This window comes from Bemisia tabaci, chromosome 7, assembly GCF_918797505.1.
Source record: "Bemisia tabaci chromosome 7, PGI_BMITA_v3".
NCBI lineage: Eukaryota > Metazoa > Arthropoda > Insecta > Hemiptera > Aleyrodidae > Bemisia > Bemisia tabaci.
The window spans coordinates 28,226,301-28,251,630 of NC_092799.1; the positions used below are offsets into that span (position 1 = coordinate 28,226,301).

At 37.8% G+C, this 25,330-nt stretch overlaps 1 protein-coding gene across 1 annotated transcript; it reads right to left on the reverse strand.

Annotated features, from left to right (window-relative positions):
- Cda4 (chitin deacetylase Cda4) lies at positions 1-24,418 on the reverse strand. Its single transcript, XM_019060435.2, has 10 exons — positions 24,109-24,418; positions 15,952-16,097; positions 12,212-12,323; positions 6,932-7,059; positions 5,413-5,615; positions 4,486-4,642; positions 3,602-3,740; positions 2,411-2,657; positions 1,229-1,420; positions 1-415 (listed from the first exon to the last, which is right to left on the reverse strand). The coding sequence occupies exons 1-10, from the start codon at positions 24,155-24,157 to the stop codon at positions 301-303; spliced, it is 1,488 nt and encodes a 495-aa protein (XP_018915980.1). The 5' UTR covers positions 24,158-24,418; the 3' UTR covers positions 1-300.
- Between the last annotated feature and the right edge of the window lie 912 nt (positions 24,419-25,330).

Genomic DNA, 25,330 nt, shown 5'->3' on the forward strand with positions numbered 1-25,330 from the left:
TATCTTAAAATAAAAACCGTGTTTGAGAAATAAACATAAAGGTTTCTAATACAGTAACAAAAACAATAACATACTGCTGAAAAAAGAGAAAGAGAAAAAATTAAAACATAAAATAAGCCTAAAACAAAAAACCAGTCATTTTGAAATTTACGGATTTATTCGGATGACTAATTTTAAGAAAATCTGAACGAAAATAGGAGAATCATTTTCTTCATCGCAAAGAATTAAAATTAACAGTTCTTCTTTGTTTTATATTGTAATCACGATGCTTTTGACGATTTTGTGGGAGATTGATCGTATCTACTTCCTCCTTTGCGTTTCGGGCGTGTATACGTCTTTTCCTGATATTCCTGTGCCCTCGGAGTCACCCAGCCATGGATACCGGTTCGGGCATTCTCTGCATGTTGATAGATACCTGAAACCCAAACACGAGAGTATTAAGTGGCATAAAACCTCCAAATTTTGAAAAAAAGTGGCAAATGTGTAGGTTGATTTTTTTTTTGCGCTCCTATCCTCTCCTCTTCTCTCTTTTGGCTCATTTTCTTCATTCGCTGTTATTCTCTTTCTTTATCTTCAGAAACGCTCAAGTCCAATTCAAATAATTTTACATGTACCGATGACCAAATTAAATGATTTTTCAGTCTCGACAGTGTAAAACTCGGTTTGTCTCCAAAAGAGATGAACGTGCAAAATCACCACTCCACTCCACTCTTTGCTGTTACTAGTTTGCCTTAATTTCGTGGAGAAAAAAAATCCAAAACATTTTTAACCCCTGCTTTTTCCCCAAAATCGTTTTAAGCGCAATTTTGTGAGAATTAAATATGTTTTAGGACTTAATCTTCGAGGAAAAAAGAAGTTAAAATTAGCTCTGAATTTAATATAGTTTGGAAACATTTTTTTTTTCGGCTACAAAAAAATTTTTTTTATTTAAAAAAAGGAAAAACCGGGAAAAATATATGCCCCAATACTCTCAGCCGTTTTTCGACCATAAAAAAAAAAAAAAAAAAAAAAAAAAAAAAAAAAAAAAAACTGGGCTAAATTGTGCACATAACACAATGGAATTATTGTAACAGCACACCATCGCACTTCAAATCATTGATACATTAATTAATATTTAAAATTTTCACTGCTGTAATGATTCCATCTCCACGGCCGTGAAATGCACTTTTAAGTAAAATCACTTCAAGAAAGAAACGGGGGAAACAAAAAGAAAAAAAAATAATCTAACCTAGTAGTGGAGAAGTTGGCGGAGGGGGGTTTGAATGAAAGAGCACATTTGTTGGGCAAATTGCATGGCGGCGCTGGAAGAGCGTCTTTTTTATCACACTTCCATGGCTCGTACGTGCTTAGATCTTTGGCTGGTTTTGGATCGGTCATCCAGGTGAGCGCTTGCGTTATCGTTACGAACCAAACATCAGGCCTACAAAAGAAAGGAAAAAAAAATTATTAATTAAGTATTAATATACCGATGTACCGTTACCTTCAAACAGTATGGAGAAAAGTCAGGCAAAGTAATAATTTCTCTCAGCACATTTGAGGGGCTTGGAGGATAAGGCGCATAAGTGTAGTTTTTGAAAAAAAATTGAGATATCAATGGTTTAAAGTAAAATTAGTCTTAATGGATAGGCTGTGAAAAATTCGCTCCCGAATTCAAATTTTAAAGCATCAAAAAGTCAGTTTGAACCGTCTTTCCGCCAAGGATCCATGTAATTCCAAAACTTCTAACACGTATTTCTGGAAATAGCAAAAACTGCACTTATGCTCCTTGTCCTCCAAGCCCTTCATTTGTCATTTTATCTCGCATTAATCTCGTCGTGAAAAAATGTACATTTTTCTTTGTCCTCAGAATATCATACCACAGAGACAAGGTGCTGAAGCATCATCTTATCACTGCGATCGACATCCTAGAATGTTACTTTAACACGAGAGTGTTTATGACAACATCCAAGAGTTGTCGCACTTTTTTTGAACATCTTTTCTTTCGGTGAAAAACATTTTGAACGTGAGAAATTTCTTCAAATTTCGTCATTAACGTTGGGTCTTATGAAGGAATATAACGACGGTGTAAGTCGGGAATCACATAACTCGGCTTGCGACGTCGCAGGCTTCCTGTCATACTTTATTTTTTAAACGGGCAACCACTCAAGGCAATTCTTTAAAACTGCCGTGATTTTTCTTCTCCGTGCGAATAGAATTCTTCATAAACTTCAAGGAATGACATCAATTTGTTCTCTTTTGAAAAAATAACACAGAGGCGGAGATTTTCAGACACCGCAAACGAGATATGTGATTGCGGACTTACGCCGTCGATAACTTCAAACCTCTTTTCCCGGCTAGAACTTGAAGCGACTTGAATAAATTCGTCGCATTTATATCATGTTAAAGGCATGAGCTGAATCGTAAAGCTTACTTGGCCTTGGCCCAGTCGATGAACTTGTGGAGACCTCTTTCAAGTTCTTTGATCTGGAACCAGTTCGTATGGAAAGGCATCATGTACGGCGCTCTGTTCTGCGTGTAGTATCGCTCGAAGTCCTCTTTGAGCCACTCGAATACCTCGTCGGGGTCGTGGTTATGCAACACGCATTGGTCCAAGTAAGGGCAGTGACCACCCTCGTAAGTCTCGACGTAGTGGGCGTTCAGCGGAACTTCCCAAATACCTGTGAAAATGTGTTCGAAATAAAAACGGGAAAGATAATAAACGTGTTAAAGTAAGAAGAAGGGACAAACTAAAATTCTTCATCACCTAAACGAGAGAATATAAATACATTTTCAGGTTGCGAAATTTCCATCGGCTTACTGTGGATCGAGCCATTAGGTGAGGTCGGACAACATTTGGAAACTTTAAACGCATATAAATCGGTTTCTACGAAACTTTGAGGTTCTAAAAGAGGTTCTTTTGGTTTTCTCGTGGAATTTTCTTCTAAAGAAACACCCCTTAGAATTTAAAATGTGACAAATTAAACATCATAATTTGCAGTTTTAGTCAAAAATTTCATGTCCGATCTCTCTAATTGACTTGATACAATGTGCAGCCCCTTGATTTTATTTTTACAAGGAGCCCGTTGGGACTTTCTAACTGAGAATTTTACTGATTTTTCTTGTAATTTAAGACTGGAAAAAAAGTCTCTTCGATAGTATATAGTCCGAGCTCGTAAAAAAATTGATGAGAAAAAATTCTTTTGATTCCATTGGATTTTTGCTGGAATCGAAAGACAGGACTCTTACTTTAACTGGACTTCTCTTTGATTCACCCAAAGGCCAATAGAATCAAGAGTATTTTTCTTTGTCAAATTTTTAAGTGTCTAGACTCTGTATTTAAAAGGTTTTTTTCCAGTAAACGCAAAAATGAGCACAATTTTTGACAGATATTTGCAAACATTCCAATTTGATTCAAGTTGCCTTTAGTGTTTTGCAAGCGGGAAATTCGAATTTGTCTCAGTCGAGTCAAAATTAAAATGTTCAATGCATGCTCTAACGTGAAATTTTCATGATACAATGTTTGTCAAGCAATTTGTAACCTTGAACCATGACTGTGTAGTACCTTGACCAGTTGGCTTACAAGTTAGAATTCTGAATTTCATAAATATTTTTTCCATTTTACCTGGGAATGATTTTGTGGGGCAGGTTCCAGACTTGCATTCATGAGGTATTTTGTGGTCTAGAGTGTATGGCCAGATTGGTATTTTTAGGGGTGGAATACCGATTGAGCTGTCATAGATGTATCCAAAATCTTCGGCAACCTGAAAAATTGTATAACCCACTTTATTAACGATCAGAATTTTTAATCACAGAGGAAGATTTTTCTAAGTAAAGTCTACATAGTTATCAAATAAAAAGTCTGTAACAAGTCAAGAAAGACTTTTTTTACCCTTTTTCAAACGCACAGTGTACATCTGGTACATAATAACTGAATAAAAAATCGGCTTTATCATATTGAAATAATCGCTTTAATTTTATTTGTTCAAGGTAACTTTTGCCTCTATCAATTATACAACTCGAATAGTGTGTGCAAGGTATCTAAATTGTATTGTCTCTAAATGGAAAATCTGAATGTGGTACCAGTCAGTTCTGACACAATTCATAGCTTCACTTATAGAGCATCATTTCTTCCTCGCAAAATTAGACAGCATTTTAGGTACCATTAGAAACTACTATTTCTGGCTCATTTAAGAAACAACAAATGTGCCATTAATTTATACATGCAGTTAGGTACTTCCGGTGTAAAATGGCGTGGACCCAGCATCGTTTTCCCACCTTGTTACATACAGTTCGGACCACGTTTCCTAGCGTTTTTTTCTCGTTAGGTACTTCTATGGATTCGCCAATAGTTCCCTGTTGCAAATTTCGATGCCATTAACGCATGGATATTTCATTACATAGAATTAAGCGGGTGGAAATTATCAATCCAGTTTAAGTTTCGCATTTAAACGAGAAATGCATTTATAATCTTCAAGATTAAAGAAAGAAAAGCAATGACGATCTTACTTCGTACTGTGCATTTCGTCCTGGCTTGAGGAATGGACCTCTCATTCCAACAATGTCGCTTCTGGAGATGTTTGCGAAATGACGGAGGATTTCTCGCATGCCAATCATTTCTCCGACCCATTCTTCGTAACCTTTATCTTGAAGCCCTTGTTGAAGTCTGGAAATGTCAAATCGACCGAAATGTCGCATCATGGAAATAATTCACCGTTATGTAATGGTAATACTAGTAACAGAGTGCATCACACGATGTGTATGATGATAGGTTACTTAAATAGCTTATTGCCTTTGATTCGTTTCAATTTTGCTCCGTGGACACGTTAAAGTCATGAACTCACGATGGCTCTTTTCCTCCTTTAAATGCCAAAAAATAAAATCAAGATCCCTGGTTTTGCCAAAAGTCAACGCAGTCACGCATGTTTTAAAATTTTAACACTACATAATTATCTTTTACAGCGTATTTTTATATGTATACATTTCTCATCTTATGGATAATTTTTGAGGGAACAGCAAAAGAGGCACAGAAGCTCGTAAGTAATGAAACTGACTTTAGAGGTCAATGATCAATGTTCAAAAAAATATAAGTAATTTCTTTTTTTCGACTTTCAGCTTTTGGTAGGAGAAAATAAACGACTTGTGGAACTCACAAACATTCTAAACTCAATTATTTCGAGAATGAGGGTTGGTTCCTTTGTGATAAACTCGGTCCAATTGATCGTTCCACTATGGAATCGTTCTCCAAAGATCCATCTTAATTTAAACCACGGAAAAAACTTATGAATGCAATACCACCTGATCAATTGGACGTATTTATGCTAGAAGTAACTATAAGCATAGGATTTGCGTGTAACACATAGTTCCTTTTAGCATAAATACGCCCAATTTCTTATCTTTAATACAACTGTTGTATTTATTTTAAGAATAACTCACGAGATTGTCTCAGTTCCAATTTCATGTCCCTCGTGCGCTAGCTCTTGAACCATGTTGTAATCACAATATTCGTGAGAAATGAAGAAGGTTCCTTTGATCGGGCATCCGTTGGGGTTCTTCCGGGTGGACAGCACTTTCTGGTAGTATGGGTAGTTATTCTGATTGACAGCACCGTCGAAAGTCAATAGAATCATTTGAGGGGTCTGTAAGAAGAAGTTTGCGAGTCAATTTATATATATTCACTCATTCATTTTTTATCCGTAAACGTGAATTTAAGAATCCATCCCGTGTTAAAGTCATTACTTTTCACATCGAGAAAGCTAGAGCGCCTTGGTTTTTTTCGATATGCAACATGCACACTCCTCAAGGACGAATATTTGCATCCAGGCGTTTTTTCCATCAGCTCAGATGTGACATGAGGGACTCGCCTTCTTTGACTTGTTTAACATGGGATATTATCATTTCAACGGCCTTAACCATAAGTATAGTTTGACTATTCATTCTGCGCTGCTCAATTTTTTACTTGGTTTTATTTGTTTCCCAAAAAAACTAAGTGACATTACATGGCATTTTGCGAATTTTCCGTGAATTGTAAGGAATGTATGTTCACATAATTTTAAGACGGAAGTTGCACGAAAGTCTGTTATTACGTTGGGGAATTGGAGGGTATCAGGAAACGTTGCGAGTGTAATTGGGTCAATCTTGGTTGAAGTCGTCTTGTTTTGAGGTAAAGGCATACTTTAAAAAGGACTCTGAGTAGTGAATAGCTTCAATTTTTATGGTAAAAATGCAACTTCTGACGGCAAAAGAGACCTCATGACACGAAAGCTCGACTTATGGTTGATTTTTTATCCTAAAGAATAGAAGAGTGTGCTGCTATGAATATTTTGATACAAAAAATGCATACAGTGTAAAGTCGAACTGCAGTTGCGACGATTTAAAGTCTGCAGTTAAGACACGACAATTCAAGAAATAGCTGTTCAAAATTCTAATCTACTATGCTGAAGTCATGGACTTTACAAGCTAATATGGAATGCAACTTTACGACAATTCCTGATATAATTAAGTTGACCAAACCTCTCACGACTTATTTTTTAGGGCATCTCTTGCAAACTTTCTGGTGCTTTAGAGGGGTTTCCCTCAATATCTTAAAATCTTATTCAACCGAACACGAAAAAAATTCCGCCACTGAAAATTTTACTTCTTTTGAACCAAGGTCATTTAGACAGAATTTTGCAAGAAGGAACTACTATTTCTGAGTCATCCGTAAAAACACTTATGTGCATAGGGAAACTAGAGACAAAAACCTTGTTCCTTGTATAAATGAGTCAGGAATAGTAGCTCCTTACAACAAAATATTATTCATCTCTCCTGTGCGGCCCCTTATTAATGAAAGAGAAAGTAATAATTGGGACCAAAAATCAGTGTATTCTACTTCAAGATGGTGCTTTTGATAAATTGAGGATTTTTATATTCAAGCGATAAGCCAATACTTGGAAATTACATACGTGGAGCATACCTCAGATGGATTTAAACCGCCGGGAATTCGAGTTCCATCACTCGAGCAGAAACAGTATGGCAGTTGGCAGGAACCTGTGTTGCACTTCACTGCGTTGTCTGTCGGTGTTTCCGTTGATGGTGCAGTTGCTGAAACAATTAAAATTTGCTTCAATAAAAATATCCAAACATCACTCGATTTTAACCGCGCAAAGTGATGGGTGATACGTATGAATGTAGCATTAAAATGTTGGAAAAATCATAAGTTCCTTCCCTGAGAGGGCGGCACACAGTGGATCGAGTCATCAGGTGAGATTGGACAAAATTTGGAAACTTCAAACGCTTATAATTCCGTTTATACAAAACTTTGAGGTTCTAAAAGTGCTTCTTTCGGTTTCCTCGCAAAATTTTCTTCTAGAGGCACCCTTTACGATTTAAAATGTGACGAATCAAACATCAAAATTTGCAGTTTTAGTCGAAAATGTCATGTCCGACCTCTCCGATTGACTAAATCCACTGTGCGGCATGGCGTGCATCAAATGGTTGGCGGCAAGGAGTGGGAAGGAGTCAGAACGCTCACCCTGTCGTATGAGTTATCATCCGGTGGATTCTATTTTATTTTTCTGCTCTAAAAGTTATTTATCAATCATGATTAGGCCAATAATAGCGTTGAATTCCGAATTTAACTTTTACCTCGCCCAATTTCACTGTTACATTGTTAGTGGGAGGTCTTTAAACATCATTGTCTATGGGTCCGTAAAATCCTCATGAAATGCCTAAAACTGGTGAAGCGATCAGATAGCATATCGCAGACATATCCTCCATATCGATGGCTAAAGTGCGAAACCATGTATATTTGATTGCAACACTGTGGCCTTTTCCTCGATTTTTCCTCTCTGCCGGCAGAATATTGTGTGAGAATGTTTAGCTGTAAACTTGCCTAATTTTTTTCGAAAAAATAAAGTAGGAGTGAAAATTTTGAATCGCCTCAATTAAGATACGTGGTTCCGCACTTTGGCAATTAATATATGTACACTGAAAAAAAAACACATTGGATCTTAAGTCCAGACTCTTGAAAACATTGACAAGAAAAAATACTCTTGATTCAATCGGATTTTTGCTTGAATCAAAACGAAATCCGCTTAAATTAAAAGACTTGGTTTTTGATTTAAGCTAGATTCTGATTGAATCAAGAGTATTTTTTCTTGTCAATGTTTTCAAGAGTCCAGACTCTAGATCCAATGTTTTTTTTTCCATTGTAGGTCTGCATTCTAGGCATACCTTTGTAATCAATATTATGGCAATATTGTAACAAAATCGCCCTAATACCGACTGTCTTTTAACCGCAAATGCAGAAAACGCCACCGAATCAACCAAGCTCCAGTGTGCTCCACGAGGCTTGATGATACGGGTGGCATGCCTGAAATTCCGCTGGACGGAGTCCCAAGAAGAAAGAGCGTGGCTCGGAGCTGGACCGTCGCACAGTAGAACGGATCTTTGAGAGAAGTCAGCGCCGGGCGGATTGTTGAAACCGCTGGGCCATTGGCGGATCCAGTAATTTGGCAACACCGGATTTCCTCCATTTAAACCTATGAAAATGTATCGATTTTTGGAGGGGCCGGGTTCTTGCTCCGACAAGAATCGATTATTTAGCATAGGTTTAAATGGAGGAATTCGGTGTTGCCAAATTGCTGGATCCGCCTCTGTGCTATGCTAAGCGGTAGACAGAGAAGAATAATTGCAAATGGAGGGATCCTATCGGTTGAAACCGGTAGCTTTTACACTCCAGGGGAAACTCATGGACAATTTATAGGGTCTCTCCCGGGTTGCCGCTAGTTTCTACATTACGTACGTCCTTTGTATATTGCTATTGCGATTGTATCGCTAAATTGTCTCTGTTTCTTCTTTGTCTACCGCTTTGCTTGTGAGTTTTTATAATCAGCACATTGAAATGGAGATTTGAGAAAAAGAGACTCGAAGTGAGATTTACTGCTTCGTGACGTCATTCGGTGGTATTTCTCATTTAGACAAGTGCTTCAGCAGATTTGACCATTCGTTTCCTCCGGTTTTTTCAATTTGTTGAACTCCTGTATATAAAACTCATCGAGTTTTTTAGTCAAATCTAAGAATTTTCTTTATGGATGCCTCAGCAGTGTGTTTGTTCTACTCTTAAATGTCGGAGTAGTCTAAAGTGTGAGCTTCTTGCATGATGAACCTCTCATTGTCTACAGAACCTCTCCTACATGCATTAATATCTACCTCAAGCCGGCTACTTCCTGAACAGTCCTATCAAGATTTTTGGTCTGTTATCCTGAAAACCACAAGCTGAAGATTTTAAATCGGGGAAATTCAAAAGACATCTCAAGATTTTAGCCTCCGACGACGTTTTTGCCCTCAGAAACGTTAGCTCATTTTCCTACTCAGTCGTTTAAGTCTCCAAGAAAACCAATTCAATGCTCTGCTGTGTCCAAAATAGGTCACAATCAATTTACTATTGGTGTCCAATACATTCGATTACAGTTTTTAGACGAAGTTTCTGAACGCAGAAATGTTAGTTTACTTTTCTACTCATGCGTTGAAGTTTCCGAGAAAACCTCATCAGTGCTCTGCGTTGGGTCTAAAATAAGTCATGTTTTAATCAGTATCGATGTCCAATACATTTGACTACAGTCATCGGATGAAGTTTTTGTACCACCTCGTTGTGCCTTTGATATTTGATGTTTAAGTGGAAACTACTGAGTATACTAAATACGCGGATACCCTTGGTTCATGAATTGAACAATTATTAGAGAAGATATGACAAAATGATCGAATCTGCTAACATGCGTGTGTTTAAATAGGAAATGCCGCCAGATGACGTCACTAGGCGGTGCATTTCCCACTTCTAAATCTATATTTTGACACTATTTTCCATATTAGAGAAAAATTATAAAAAAACACTGCGAAATCAACTATTTAAGCACTTTCAGATGGAGCAATTAAACATTTGCATGCAAATTCTCCTTTTCAATAATCAGTCCGCTGACTTCTCTCAAAGAGCCGCTCCAGCGGGTCGATTATTGAAATTGATAGACAAAGCTATAGACAAAGAAGACAAAAGGGATTTGGAGGGATCCTATTGGTGGAAGCGGGTGGTTGCAATGGACAAAGAACGTGGGTGATAGACTAGCTAACGGCAACCCACGAGAGACCCGATAATTAGTCCATCATTTTCTCCCTTAGTCTAGAAGAGCCACCCGTTTCCACCTATAGGATCGCTTCGTACTCTCTATGTCTTCTTTGTCTATCGTTTTGTCTATCAATTTCAATAATCAGTCCGCAGCGTGCGTTAAATTCATCTTCTCTGTCTTTAGATATGTCCATGAATTTCGATGATGAGCCCGCTGTGCGAAGTCGCATAAATTCTGAGCGAGCGGAGCGCAGGACGCATGCGCTTCCTGATGACAGAACACGGTGTCTACGGGAGAAACAAGTCTTTTGAAGTCGGCGACGATGGCGGTGACAGCGACGCAACTGCCGCAGTCGCGGTTGCGGTTAGGTAAGCCGTAAGTTACGGCAATTCATTCACATCGTCGCCGAGCCGCGCTCGGCCCTACCCGGCTCTCGGCGCATGCGCGCCAGTCGCGATTCGGCCACGCGCGCGCCGGCGCCACGAAAATCGCCGAGCGTGGGTAATCACGGTCATTGGGTCTACTTTCTTGCCGCCAAAGAAAGTTGCCAAGCTCCGCTCCGTGGACCTGATTCCCGATTGGTATACCTTTATTCGGAGTTTTGCCGTCTCTGCGGTGCTCAGCAGTAACGTCGTATGAACATCCGTGAGCACCCAATTTCTCCCGGTTGAATATTTTTCAGCTTTGGGTTTGAAATGATTAAATTATGATTTTTCGGATTCAATATTGGATTCAGAGAAAATATATTTCAGAGACCTCGCACCAGGAATGCTGGCGTGCTAAGGAAGAACGCTGTATGAACCTTCACGCGTTGCCAAATTTCCATTCATAAAACATGAATTTCCCTGTAAACTCATGAATAATATTCTTCCAATTTTTCTGATGATGTTGTTTGCTATTTCACCTGAAGTTCCTGAAAATCTCAAGGAAAAATATTCACATCTTTCCTAAAAAATGAACATTTTACAGACCGAAATTTGGCAACTCTCGAATGTTCATACGGCGCGTTCTTCCTTGTCACGACAGAATGGATTCATATCACCCGAGAAATCCTCTTCCTAAAGAAACGCGGCACGAATTTTCATAAAAATTTAGTCACTCTTGATAGTCTGGGATAGAGAAAATTATTTTGGATCAGACTTCTATCAATATTAGCTTAGTTTCATCGTTACCTTTCCCGAATTTCTATCTTTTAGCTTGTTTTTATTGGTGAAAAGATCGGCCTAAAGGGCAAACCAAATGTGACATGACTGCTTCCGGCTTGCATCTCTGCGAATGAGCAGTGGCAACGCTTGAGAGTTGGCAACTCTTGGATTTGCTCATTAAATTTATGTTAAATAATCGATATTGATCGAATCTACGTGAGGCTGCGAGATATTTTTACGAGTCGATATTTTACAATTGAGTTAAATAGAGGAAGAAGAGTATTGCCAATTTGCGAAAATCGCCAATGCGAGTTATGAGTGACATCAGTCATGGTCAAACGTCGAACTGGTCATTGCTCATTGTTCAGGTTATTGGCCTTCAAATTCTTCCGTATTATTTGGATACAAATAATGCAATCCGTATGCAAAGTCGGCTGCTGGTTGGCAATACCTTTTCTATTAGTGTGCATTGCTGCTCGTTAGGGCCTTTGCTGAGAGATTGGTTTTGTGGCTTTTGGGTGGCAGTGTGAATGAACACTGATACCTCATATCCCTATTTATAAATATGTATATAATATAATTCAATGTTACGTTCTACGCAGCTTAGCCAGCCAAATTTCGAATTATAATGCATTAATAAACAAGATGTAATTTTGAAGATAATTGTAATGGGAATATGATGTGAATTTGAAGATAATAGTAATGTATGGAAGAAATCTCCCATGGATGTAAACAAGCACACAACCTAACCCCCTTTGTAAAATCCTACCCAGGATGCAAATAAAGTACCCATTCTATCTATCTATCAATCTATCTATTAGTCTGATATACTTCAATTCAAGAATCAATCGTCTCTCATAATAATCAAATGATTCATTTGGACCAAAATCAAAGAAGTTAAAGACACAGACTCTTCGATTTGTATTTTCCATTAAATTAATAATTTAGAATTATACGACTTTAAACTATAAATGTATGATTACTTACTCGTTGGAAGAGGACCGCACCTAGCTTCACTTTTGAATGTGCAAAGTTTGTTGACATCGTCGAAGTAAAGGCCGGAAGGACACCTGTTTAAGTATGGATAGTTGTCGACGCACTGCAAAAATTGAAAAAAAAAAAAAAAATAGTGACTAAACAAACAACATTGCCGAAATAAAATATTTAGGGGCTTTAAAACGATAGGAATTGTAGCCAGAAGACACGGTGATAATTTTAAGAATTCGGGCCATTTTTTAGTATTTTTTTCGTGAAGGTTACGCAAACAACTATTTTGCCTTCATTCCTCGAGGTAGGCAACAAAACATCATTTGTCCAAAAATAGTTTTCTATTTCGGGACTCGTATCTTCTGCTGTCCACGGATCTTACATACATAAAGTCGCTTTTATAGCGCCGCCTCGCGCTCTGCGACGCCAATCGCCATTGCCCCTATCCTCCAGAGATCATCAGGCAATTGGCACTTCTGATCTCCTCCTCCACCCTTGTCGCCAACCTTTCACAGGACGTCCACGCCGTCGCCTTCCGGAGGAACCCAATCGAAGACTGCTTGGGCAACCGGTCGTCTGCCATCCTTCGCACATGTCCATACCAGACCAACTGCTTGGACCTGATATCGTGCACGATGTCCTTCTCTACACCCATGATCTCGCGTACTTTTACATTGCGGATACGCTCTCTTCTTGAGATGCCAGCAGACCACGGATCTTTACCGGTAAAAATTTTATCAAGCCTCGTTTTTTTAATAGATTTAACACTAAGGTCATGTTGCCAAATAAAACGTGGGTCAATGCCAAAAGAGACTGAGATCAGAACAAATCACACAATAATGTCAGTTTTGATTATGCTCATGAGTACTAACCTCAGAGGATGCACTGAAAAATAGTTCGATCAGTTTCCATTAACACTGATCTGACACTGATCAAGACTGACATCAGTCACTTGCACAAGTCTTCGTCTTCATAGTACCAATTTACGAGTGTTATTTAGCATTGGCGTATGTGCGAACTACCGTCAAAAGTAAAAACATCAGAAATGAATTTCAGATCTTTCATTTATTCTCTACGTACATATATTGGTTCAGCCCTTACCAGAGTTCATCGTTTCAATTTTAATTTCCATTGGAATGTCAAAGTCTCAAAATCTATGTAAAAGATTTTCCATTGGTTTGCTTGTAGTAGAACGCTCGGGGATATTTAAAACTCATGACGAAAACTTATGACTTAAAGAATGTAATTATGACGTATTAGCTTTAGACGGCAGTAAAACGACATTGGTGACCGATAATTTGGACGTATTTCTGTCAAACGGAACTATGTGCATTAAAACATGAGCCCTGAGACCCATAAGAATATACGCATAACAGGGCTCAAGTCATAAAACACATAGTTCCATTTGACAGAGACACGTCCATTTTTACAAGGTGGTAACAGTGCTGGGTCTACACGGCTTTGCGGGGGAAAAGGACATAAATTCAGAAATTTCAGTTAGACTTACAAATTTTGAGCTCTAATGAGCTCTTTTTTTCTTGATTATTTTTACTGGGACAGAATCACGCATGTATACGTAATTATTTGTTACTTATATTAATTTCATGCATTACGCATACGCTTCGAGGACACATTCTGCTTACATATAGACAATGAGACTTCCAAACCAATTACGTCGTTTCCGAAATTAAGGAACCTCCGCTCGTCTTTTATATTTTTAAATCAACATCATTGCGAAGTATTTCAGAATTTGCTTCGCATACGGGAGAAAAATTACTGATGTTTTCAGAGGTTGACGTAAAGTACTTCTCTATTTAAAAAATAAAGTATGACAGAAAGTTCACAGCGTCGTAACCGAGATGCGTGGGTTTGGGTTTCACCGCCGCACAGTGGATCGAGTCAGTGGGAGAGGTCGGACAAAATTTATAGACTTTAAAAGCTTATAACTCCGTCCATACAAAATTTTGAGATTCTAAAAGTGGTTTCATTGGTTTCCTCGTGAACTTTTCTCCTGTAACCACCTTGAAATTTGAAATGTGACTAAATAAACATCAAAATTTACAGTCCAGTGAAAAAGTTCATGTCCGACCTCTCTAATTGATCGATTCAATGCACTGAAAAAAAATATCGGTGTATTTACTAAGAAAAGGGTAAAATTACCAAGAATTCAGGGTTCTATTTGATCCCAGTTTTTTCTTGGTAAAATCACCATTTATGGAATTGGTAATTTTACCGAGAAATCTCGGTAAAATTAGTGAACTTTCTCGGTAATTTCACTGGACCTTAGTAAAAACGCCAATATTTTTTATCGACTGTGGTAGAATTACCGAGATAAAATGGCAAAGTTACCGGGAATTGATTACCAATGAAAGTGGTATTCTTCCCTGAAAAAAACAGTAAAAATACCGGTTTTTAGGTAAGCTTACTAGCCTGTCTTGGTAAAATTACCAATGATTGGTAAAAAAGTGAGATGGTAAAGGTACCAACGGACCTTGGTAAAAACGCCGATAATTTTTTTTCAGTGTGTGCGTCGATATTGGGATTTGTGTTTGAATCCATTGAAGGTAAATCAAATCGATTAAAATGATAGAAACAGTTTTTTTTTATTTAGTTTTTTTCAATCACCATCTTTGCGGAGACGGTGTCATTGGACGTAACGGGAGGGAGGGTCATTACTCATAATCAGTCTCATCTCCTACAGCTTCGCTTCTCTCATACTCCCACACGCACACTCACTCACACTCTCGCAGTTGCTTACGGACGGAGCGATGGAAAAAACAGTGAGGGTGTGTTTGTGTGCGTCTGTCTGCTCACGCGACTTGAGGCGGCATTGGCCGGCAAGGCGCGACAATACATGTAATTATATGAGCCTGCGCGGCGCAGGCGTTGTGCCCAGGTGTGCAAGGTCCCGTTCGATAGCTCCCAGTCATCATCGTGATACGGGACGTATTTATACAAAAAGAACCAACAATACCTACAGGTTCAGTTACACGATCAAATTGAGCCATCAAACTGAAGCTCTGATTGGTGGAAAAAGACCTGAGGTGAGAATGCGACCAATGAGAGGCCCAATTTGATGGCTCAATTTGATCGTGTAACTGGACCTCAACAATATCATTTGAGGGACTTGGAGGGCAAGGCGCTTAAGTGCAGTTATTGAAAAAAAAATTGAGATACACTGGAAAAAAAAAACCACTTGGGTCTGGAGTCCAGACTCTTCATAACATTGACAAGAAAAAATACTTTGGATCTAACCCGATTTTTCCTTGAATCGAAGAGCCGATCGAGCCTCTTAATTTAGGCCGATTTCCTTTTGATTCAAGCAAAAAGTCCGATTAAATCAATAGTTTTTTTCTTGAAAGAGTAGACTCTAGATCCAAGCGACTTTTTTTCCAGTTCGGGAGTTCGGGAGGGGCGTCTCTAGAAAATTTTCGAAATTTTTAAGCATGTGATATGCAGTTTTAGTCAATTTCGTCTTGGAGAATTGCCAAATATAAGCGTGCTCCTTTCTTTCTTTCTTCCCTTTTTTTATTCAATCGCCCCCTACAACCCCCCCCCCCCTTGGACCCTCTTATGCACCAGAAAAATCATTTCAACTTCTTTTCTGTTCGCAAGTTTGGTAACACTGAGCGAAGCAATGCCGCTAAAAATGTCCGTGAATTAAGGAACCATATATTTATGTATTGTTATTTAATTTAAAACTCAATACACCCTAGCTGTAGCTGACTCTTAGACCTTACCTGATAAAATCTCCTGCACGTGGCCGGATCCGCAAAATTGCCATTTCCAGCACCCTCAGGACATATAAATTCTTCTTGCCCTTTATTGTCCTCAAAAAATCGCTTGCTGTTCCTTGAGTCGTTGTTATTATTGTCTTGGCACCTCACTGCAAATACCCATAAAAATATTGTGTCATCGTAAACAATTTTTACTCGTATGATTTCGGGGTATGTTACAAAAACAATTAAAAATTGAATCAAAGCATTATGCCCTAAAATATTAATCTCATTTTGAAAAAAGTGTAGAATTAATGAAACGAAATATTTACTTAATCTCATGCGGCATAAAACCCAGCAAAGAGGATTTATTTTGTATAATTCGCAATTCACTTGCTTTTAGCAAACACACACCAGTAAAACCTCTACTCACATCAGTAAAACCTCTACTCACATCAGTTTAGTATTTTACTGATATCGGCAAATAAATTCTATTCATATTGGTACAATTTGTCTTTAATTTCTCTAACAGAACTATTTCTGAACGAGAGACACCTTTATAGTATGCACACCGAGAAAATTTTTTAGTCAGATCAACCAGAAAACTAGTTGATCCAATGAGACTACTCCAATGAATATTTCCCGGAATGGAATGATACTTGAATCAACTGGAATAGCCAGTTAGATTTTTTCTAGTTGAGGTAAATGAAAATTGTCCTTGTTTTAAATGGTTAGAATCCTTGCGGTAACTGGAATTATCCTCGGAATAACTAGAAAATATCCTTGAAATGACGGGAAAATTATTTGGTATCACTGGAAAATGTCCAGAGACTCTGCCCCTAGTTTCTGGCCTTTGAAGACATGTTAGTATGTATTAAATAAAATATACATTAAAAATCACAAAATTATGGTCACCTAATTTGATTTACAATTTTACAGAGTCCAGTTGATTCAAATGAGACGTCCATTCACATCAAGTACCCTATCCATTTGGATCAACTATTTTTCGGCGTTAAATTAACGTGGAAAAGTGCCAAGTAGACACTTTCGTTAAATTATCTGTTCTTTTTTTCTCCGTGCAAAATTTAAAAGTGATCACTTTCCGAATTTTTTGATACGTAGCTTAGATTCTGAGTTATCAGACATCGCAAATTTTACGTCTGTCCTGGTATCACCTGGACCCTTAGGTATACTAATGGTAGTTGGCCGAACTGTGGATGTACGTTGAGAGATTCAAGTGATATCAGTAGAGATGCAAATGATACCAGCAAAATTTGTTTAACTCTTTCAATCGGTCATTTTGTGTAGGTTTGCGCATGCTGTAACGTAAAGAGCAGTCTTTTTCCCTTGAAGATTCCAGAACAGAATTTATCAGATGGACATGGCATTCAGGTAAATCTACTTGATATGACTATATATAAGTATAATCCATATATTTTTGATAAATATTCCTCTTGTATTTTTGATAAATATACTCTGATTTTGTGAAAATATCCTGATTTAAATTATTTTAATTCGCTTTGAGGTCACTTGAAGATATGCGAGATTCACTATGAGACTGAAAAATTTTCGGTCTGAAAATATATGTACACGGACGAAAAAATCAGACCGCGATCCAAAATCGTCGGTACTACAAGCGCAAACTGCTGTATTCAACACGGTGGTGGCGAAAACATATGGCAATTGTATCAAATATTACAAATAAATTCTATTTTGGAACCTCTTAGTGGAAAATGCGCATATATCACACTGGAAAAAAAAAACACATTGGATCTAGAGTCCAGACTCTTAAAAACATCGACAAGAAAAAGCACTCTTGATTCAATCAGAATCTCGCTTAAATCAAGAACCAAGCCGCTTAATTTAAGCGGATTTCGTTTTGATTCAAGCAAAAATCCGATTGAATCAAGAGCATTTTTTCTTGTCGATGTTTTCAAGAGTCTGGACTCTAGATCCAATGTGTTTTTTTTTCCAGTGTAGCGTTTGAGTTTGGGCAATTCTACCGAAAACCACTAGTGAAGACAGGTCAAGAATTCTGATGATATCAGTTGGATCTCTACCCATGTCACTTAAATGTATCAATAACACGAGGAGAAAGAAATGAGCAAACGGATGTTTACGATACAACACACGATGATCACCACTTGATATTTTTAATCGAACGTCTGCCGGAGACAAGTAAAATAGTCGAGAGCTTGCTGCGACCAAAAAGAACTTCGCGATCGGGAGCAAATCGATCACTCAACTAGGAGATGGCGTAATAGCAGGTGAGGAATTAGGCTTCCTGGTTAAATTGGCACCTATGCATTGTGGTAACACGGAATTCTAAATCCACTCTTATTACGCAAAGAAGTCACTCCTATCGATTTGAAAATGCGCTCGCTCTGCCCTGCCTATTTTTAGCCGAGGTAACGTCCAACTTAAAAATACACGTCCTCAGGATTTTCTGCTCAAGATGACCTCCGTTCACCGTCTGCCGTGTTCATGCCATGCTAAGGAAGAACGCCGTATGAACATTCGAGAGTTGCCAAATTTCCCTTATAAAACATGTATTTTTCACAAAATTCATGCATTTTCCCCCTTGAAATTTTCCCCTAGGTGATAATTCCAATTGGCCCCGTTGCCAACTTTTCTTACTCTGCGTTCAAGTCTCTAATAATATGTATTGCCCACTCCAACTCTGCCGTGCTAAGGAAGAACGCCGTATGAGCCTTCGAGAGTTGCCAAATTTCCTTTGATAAAACATGTATTTTTTACAACTTTCACTCATATTTTTCCTTGACATTTTCAAATATTTTTAAGATTACATTGCGTACAAAATTGTCTGAAGATTTTGGAAAATAATATTCACAATTTTCCTGGTAAATTTGGTCTTATCGGAGGAAATTTGGCAACGTCTGAAGGATCATATGGCGTTCTTCCTTCCGGCAGCAGAACTCTAGTCGCTATGAAAAATCGATTCTAATGTGTCTCGCTAAAATTGGACGTTTACCAGGTGATGAGTTCCATCTAGCCGCGTCGACTACTTTCTTTAATCAGCGTTTTAGTCTCTAATAATACTTATACTGTCATGTGAAAATAATATTCGCAATTTTCCCGGTAAATTCAGTTTAATCGGAGGAAATTTGGCAACGTCTGAAGGCTCATACGGTCTTCTTCCTTAGGACGGCAGAACTCCAGTCGCTATGAAAAATCGATTCTAATGTGTCTCGCTAAAATTGGACGTCTAGGTACCAGGTGATGAGTTCCATCTGGCCGCGTCGACTACTTTCTTAAATCAGCATTTAAGTCTCTAATAATTCTTATACCGTCATGTGAAAATAATATTCACAATTTTCCCGGTAAATTCAGTTTAATCGGAAGAAATTTGGCAACGTCTGAAGGCTCATACGGCCTTTTTCCTTAGTGCGGCAGTATTGAGGACCAACTTACAATTTGCAGACGCGCCTCTTAAACTTAAAACATGGAGCTTTGATCGCGCACTTTTTGGAAACTCATTTTCCTCTTCAATTTGGTTATGTAAATATGTCACATTGACGGTAAAACCGCAAGAATGCGCACCTCGGTTGCGGTATATGATTCGAAATATCTGCTCCTATTTTAATTTCTAGAAAGAGACCGCGAGCAGAAATCAAGGCTTGAAATCTTCAAAGAATATTTTTCACATGGAGAGAAAAATCACCGGAGTTTTCAAGAAATTACGTTTGTTACCTTCCGGCGTAGAAAATAAAGTATAATAGGAAGTCTGCAACGCCGCAAAACGAGGTACGCATTTCTGCAGTCCACTATGGATATGGAAAACATACTAAAGATGACGATTGTAGAGACAAGTATAACATTCCTCACGGTAGAAAGCCTGAAAGTTATCACATCAGTGGCGTGGCGCGAATTGCGATATATCGATTGTTAGGTCATTTAAACCTATGGAAAAGGATTGATAAACAGGGTGTTTGCAGCGAACACCTTAATAATCGATTCTTCACCATAGGTTTAAATGGCATAACAATCGATATATCGCAATTCACGCCACGCCACTGTATCACATTACTTTTGAAAGCCTTCCATTTTCGGTGCAAGCTAGAAGTGACATCTTTTTCATATTTAAGGGTGAGGGATTTCATTTCCTATCCATTATCCCGTGCAGCAAATAATGTTAAATCCGACATAGAAATTTTGAAGCCAGTTCTCTCTTTCACTGTAAGTATAAATCCGTGAAAAAGTTTATTGTTTAAAAGTAATAGTCAAGTAATTGTTCATCCTCAAATTGTTTGGGGGAACCTAAAGTACGTGCAAAGGGTGTCACTGTCAAGGGCAAGAAGTAGCTGATACAGCGTTGTAACGGTAAGATGGAAGATGCTGCAAGATTTTTTATCACAATTTGGATTTCAGTCCTGCCTCTGAAGCTCGGATCGGGAGGAACGTTACGATTCGAGGAGAAAGTTGGTGAGTTGACAGCTCGGATTCGCTCGCCAATTTGAGGTGGAGATGCGTGCTTTAAGTTGTTCGAACATGATCGCATGCCGAAGTTGCCAAACATAATTTTGAACATTTGGCACGGATGATGAAAGGGATATCATTGTAATTGCAGAAATAGGGAAAATAACGACGTATCTACTACATCTTGCATTTAAAAACCCCTCGCGAGCACCGCGGATTCGAATGCTTAAAATTAGTACTGTAAACAATTACTAAAATTCCGAGGCTGGGTTAAATGTTTCCACAATATTTCTTTTTAGTCTTGTCATATTTTTACGAGACTATGAGGTGGTCTTTTCCACTGCCGTGCTAAGGAAGAACGCAGTATGAACATTCGAGAGCTACCAAATTTCCTTCGATAAAATTTTTATTTTGGAGGAAAGTTATGAATATTTTTCCTTGAAATTTTCAAAATCTCTAGGTGAAATTGCGAACAAAATTATCTGAAAAATTGAAAGGAAAATATTCATGAGTTTACTAGGAAATTCGTGTTTTATCAAAGGGAATTTGGCAACGCCTGAAGGTTCATACGGCGTTTTCCCTTAGCACGGCAGTCCAGTGCTATATGCTTATTTTAACAATGTTTTAAAGGCATCGAACCTCTTTCTCCGTCGAATATTTACCCTAAAAATTTTAATATTATTTTTGAGAATTTTCATACCTGATTGCTGAAGAAAACAAGCAACTTTTCAGCGATATATTGCTGGCAAACGTTGCAGTGACGTTGTGGTGATATCATCACGTATTAACATCGTGATATATTAAAATTACATATGCAATAATATTCCTGCTTTTGATTTGTACATGAAATTTTCAGGTTTATAAATAGACACATCGATGATTTACATATTTAACTGTTACAATATTCAAACAATCTGCGATTACGGGACAGAATTTCATTACAAGCAAGAGCCAACCTGTATATTATGTGCTGCTACATACATTTTTTTTTCACGATTGTTTACAGAACACAAAACAAAAATGTTTGCGAGCTACATTCAAATTACAAACATTAAAAGACTGATTTTTAGATTTTTGCAAAAATGTTAGCTCAGTTCATTTACATATTATTAAGAAATTATTCTAATTTAAATCAATATACTTTATGACCAGATATTTGAATATTGACCTCACGTAAAATCTAAGAAAATAATCCATATAATTTTTAAACATTAATAACATTAGAACCTTTACCAACTTTAATTTTTAGATAGTAAACACTTTTAAAATTTTAATTATCCCTATTTCCCATACAAGATTACCAGATTTAGTAGCTCGCCAGCCATAAAAAGAAGTCACATCCAAATAATGCAACAGTATATCGTCACCTTCCAGGCAAAGTATCGCAAGCGCCATGCGACGTTTAAAAATGTCCGCCGCCATTTTATTTCTTTACTGAGAAATTGTTGGTTGAATCTGTTTGGAAATTTCACTAAATTTTATCGGCAGCACAAAGAAAATTCAGTGAAATTTTCGGACAGCTTCGTTGAACAATTTCTCTGTAAAAAAATAAAATGGCGGCGGAAATTTTTAAACGTCGCATGGCGCTTGTGATACTTTGCCTGGAAGGTGACGATATGTGTATGGACGTAATTTAGTGTAAATGAGTTTATCCGCGAGAATTTGAATCATTGTTAGCAAATCGGTTTTTTGAGTCGGAGACAGTATAAGTATTATGAGAGACTTAAACGCTGATTAAAGAAAGTAGTCGACGCGGCCAGACGGAACTCATCACCTGGTAAACGTCCAATTTTGGCGAGACACATTAGAATCCATTTTTCAAAGCGACTGGAGTTCTGCCGTGCTAAGGGAGAACGCCGTATGATCCTTCAGACGTTGTCAAGTTTCCTTTGATAAAAATCGAAATTACTCGGAAAATTGTGAATAATGTTTTCCAAAATTTTCAGACAATTTTGTACGCACTTTAATTTAAAATATCTGAAAATTTCAAGGGTGAAAATGCATAAATGTTGTCAAAAATACATTTTTTATTGAAGGAAATTTGGCAACTCTCGAATGTCCATACGCCGTTCCTCCTTAGCACGGCAGAGTTAAAGTGGGCAATACATATTATCAGAGACTTAAACGCAGAGTAAGAAAAGTTGGCAACGCGGTCAATTGGAATTATCACCTCGTAGACGTCCGATTTTGACGGTACACTTTAAAAGCGGTTTTATGAGTCAGAGAAAATATAATTACGATTAGAAACTTCAAAGCAGAGTAAGAAAATAGTAGAGAAAAAAAGAATAAACGTATTTAAATTTTTCTTAATTTTGGATCACTTTTTAACAATATTGACGTGAGGGAGTGGTGCGTGAGATGAACCAAAGATTTTGACTCATTGTGCCAAAATATCTACTCTTGAAACCTTCATTTTCCTTGTATGAATTTTTTGCACCATATTAGGAGCTGTAGGAAAGCAGCTTCTTATTTTAGCGATTCCTTGAAGTAGCTCGATAATTATGACAAGGGTATAATTCAGTGAGAGGCTCATTTCAAATTATGATCAGTTCTGAATGAAGTTACTAAAGGTGACGTCATAAGTTATGTAATATAAATTCCAATTTTGCTGATGAATTTATTTACGTATTAAAACAGGAAAAATCTCCTGTCATAAATATACGAAAGGCAGTCACTGATCTTTTGACGAAAAAGTGGACAGAATGAATCAGGAAACACAACTCAATCGGGCTCTTTTAAAGCAAAGATCATGTATTTAGCGGATAAGTCTGGCTCAACTTTAGCCGTAAGGAAAGCTGAGTTTGTGGTAGCTTTATATGTATTTAAGCCCTTTGAGTAATTGAGGACATGCTTACAGTATCGATACAGCGCCTATTGGCAAATAAAGCGTATTTTCGTCCAAATTTTTGCAGATACATCCGGATAGCTAAACGGCGTTTAAGCGGGAACTGAATTGAACCTTTTATTTTCTCAGCGACGTAAGCACCAACATTCTAAAAATGGGGCTCTAACGCACTTTTGCTGCATATACCACGATACATCTTACAGTCAAACGATGATCAAGAATATAAAATTTTAAGGCATCAGCAAAGCTCTTGAATTAACACTTTCCACCGACCGGTTTCGGTCGAATAATGCATTTTGTTTAACTTCCCTCGAGTTTTTGTTTAAGGCACTTACATGGTTTTGAAAATAAACAATTAATTACAGCAAACGAGACACGTCTTTAGGATAATTTTTTAAAAAAAAAAATAAACACCCAAGTGGTCATGGTGTTCAAAGGAGCCAAGGGTAGTTTTTTCGAGTACTTATTCGAGTACTTACTCCATGCAACCAACACACCTCTCTTGATCTTCCTTTACCAATTTCGCATGAGTCACTATTGAACATATGTTTGCGGCCTTAGACTATTGCACTTACTACAAACAGATTCCGGTTTGAAGCACGAGTCGTTTAGATAGAATTAGTGATTTTACAATGTGCGATAAATTCAGCATACAACTCAAATTCTCATTACTGATGGAAAAAGTTCACCTGAGCAAGATATTCCCTCGTAGAGTTATACTGTTCGGTGCAACACTGGTTATCGCATATTGTATTGCACTAGTATTGCACTAGTGGTTTTTTCGTTTAAAAAAAAATAAAATTCAATGGAGATAAGGGGTGTTGATGTGTGAACTGCACCCCATTTTCCTGAGTTCGATGCTGTCGAAACGTGGTGAAATTGATTAAGCGACGACTCACCTGACGCCGAAAGGAGCGACAGCAGGACGAACTTGAATGCACTCAACATGACGGGATCACTGTTCACTGAGAGGGGGAGCAGGGATTATTTGGAGGAAAAGGGGGTTGAAATCGTGGACATGGAGGTTGAGCGAGGGAAAAACGGAGTCATGAAAGCAAGCCGATTCGATTCGGCGGAGCGCGTCGCGGACGCGGGGAGTTTGGACTTTCTATAAAGAGTTTCTGACGACTGGTACCAGTTGAGCAGTGTAGCAGTGTTCTTTCTCATTCTTCAATGGAAACTGGATTCTTGGCCTCTTCCACCTCCATGTGACCATGAGCCGACTGCCGGCAGCCAACTTCGACTCTGACTCGGCTGCCACCATCAGACCACTTTTACTCACACGAGCCGCGCGCGCCATCTCTCCGTCGTACAAGCTCCATAAAAAATTTCGCTCCTTCCTCCGACTCATTCAATTTTTGACAGGTCCCGTCGTCGGGGTTGCCACAAAATGAAGCAAATGGAATTCCCTGACATTTCCCTAATTTTCCTGTCACATTTTGATGAAATTCCCTGACAATTGATGATATATCCCTAGTGGCAGGACAAACTTTGGTTTTTCTAAAAAAAAAATATTAAAAAAAACGTATCTGTTATCTAGATGGTAGTTTTATATTAAAAAAAAACGTAGAACGCTTATATGAAAAAAAATTTAAGTTCAGACCTGACCGTAATATAAAAAAATGATAAAAGCTGGATAAGGAATTTTTTTTATAGATAATTTTTTTATTTTTTTATACAACGCATGCATACGAAAGTGTTAAAAGTGAAAATTTTTATGCAATTATTATGTAAAAAAAGTCATCGTTTTCGTGAGATTTTTGCGGATTAGAAGATTTTTTTAATATTTTCGCGAAAAGCTCACGAAAATTATGACTTTTTTATACATATATTGGTTACATAAAAATGTTCACTTTTAACACTTTCGTATGCATGCGTTATATTAAAAAAATTAACTTTCGCGCATAATCTTTACCTTTTCCTTCTATGGTTCTGCTATTAGGGATGTCAGATGGTTAAAAAGACATAATTTTGGTAAGTTGGACTTTTTTGGCCAACATGCGTTAAAAATCAGCATAAAGCTGAAAATCTCAATACAGAGGGAAAGAGCTTACATGAGCTTAATTTTCCTCAAAAGAGATACGCTGTTTAGTGCAATAAAAACCATTTAGGAAGACAACT

Coding starts and splice junctions, on each gene's coding strand:
- Cda4 (XM_019060435.2), bottom strand. CDS start 24,157: ATGTTGAGTGCATTCAAGTTCGTCCTGCTGTCGCTCCTTTCGGCGTCA. Junction 7,060..12,211: donor GTGCGGTCCTCTTCCAACGA/GTAAGTAATCAT, acceptor TAATTGTTTCAG/CAACTGCACCATCAACGGAA. Junction 3,741..4,485: donor GACGAAATGCACAGTACGAA/GTAAGATCGTCA, acceptor ACAATTTTTCAG/GTTGCCGAAGATTTTGGATA.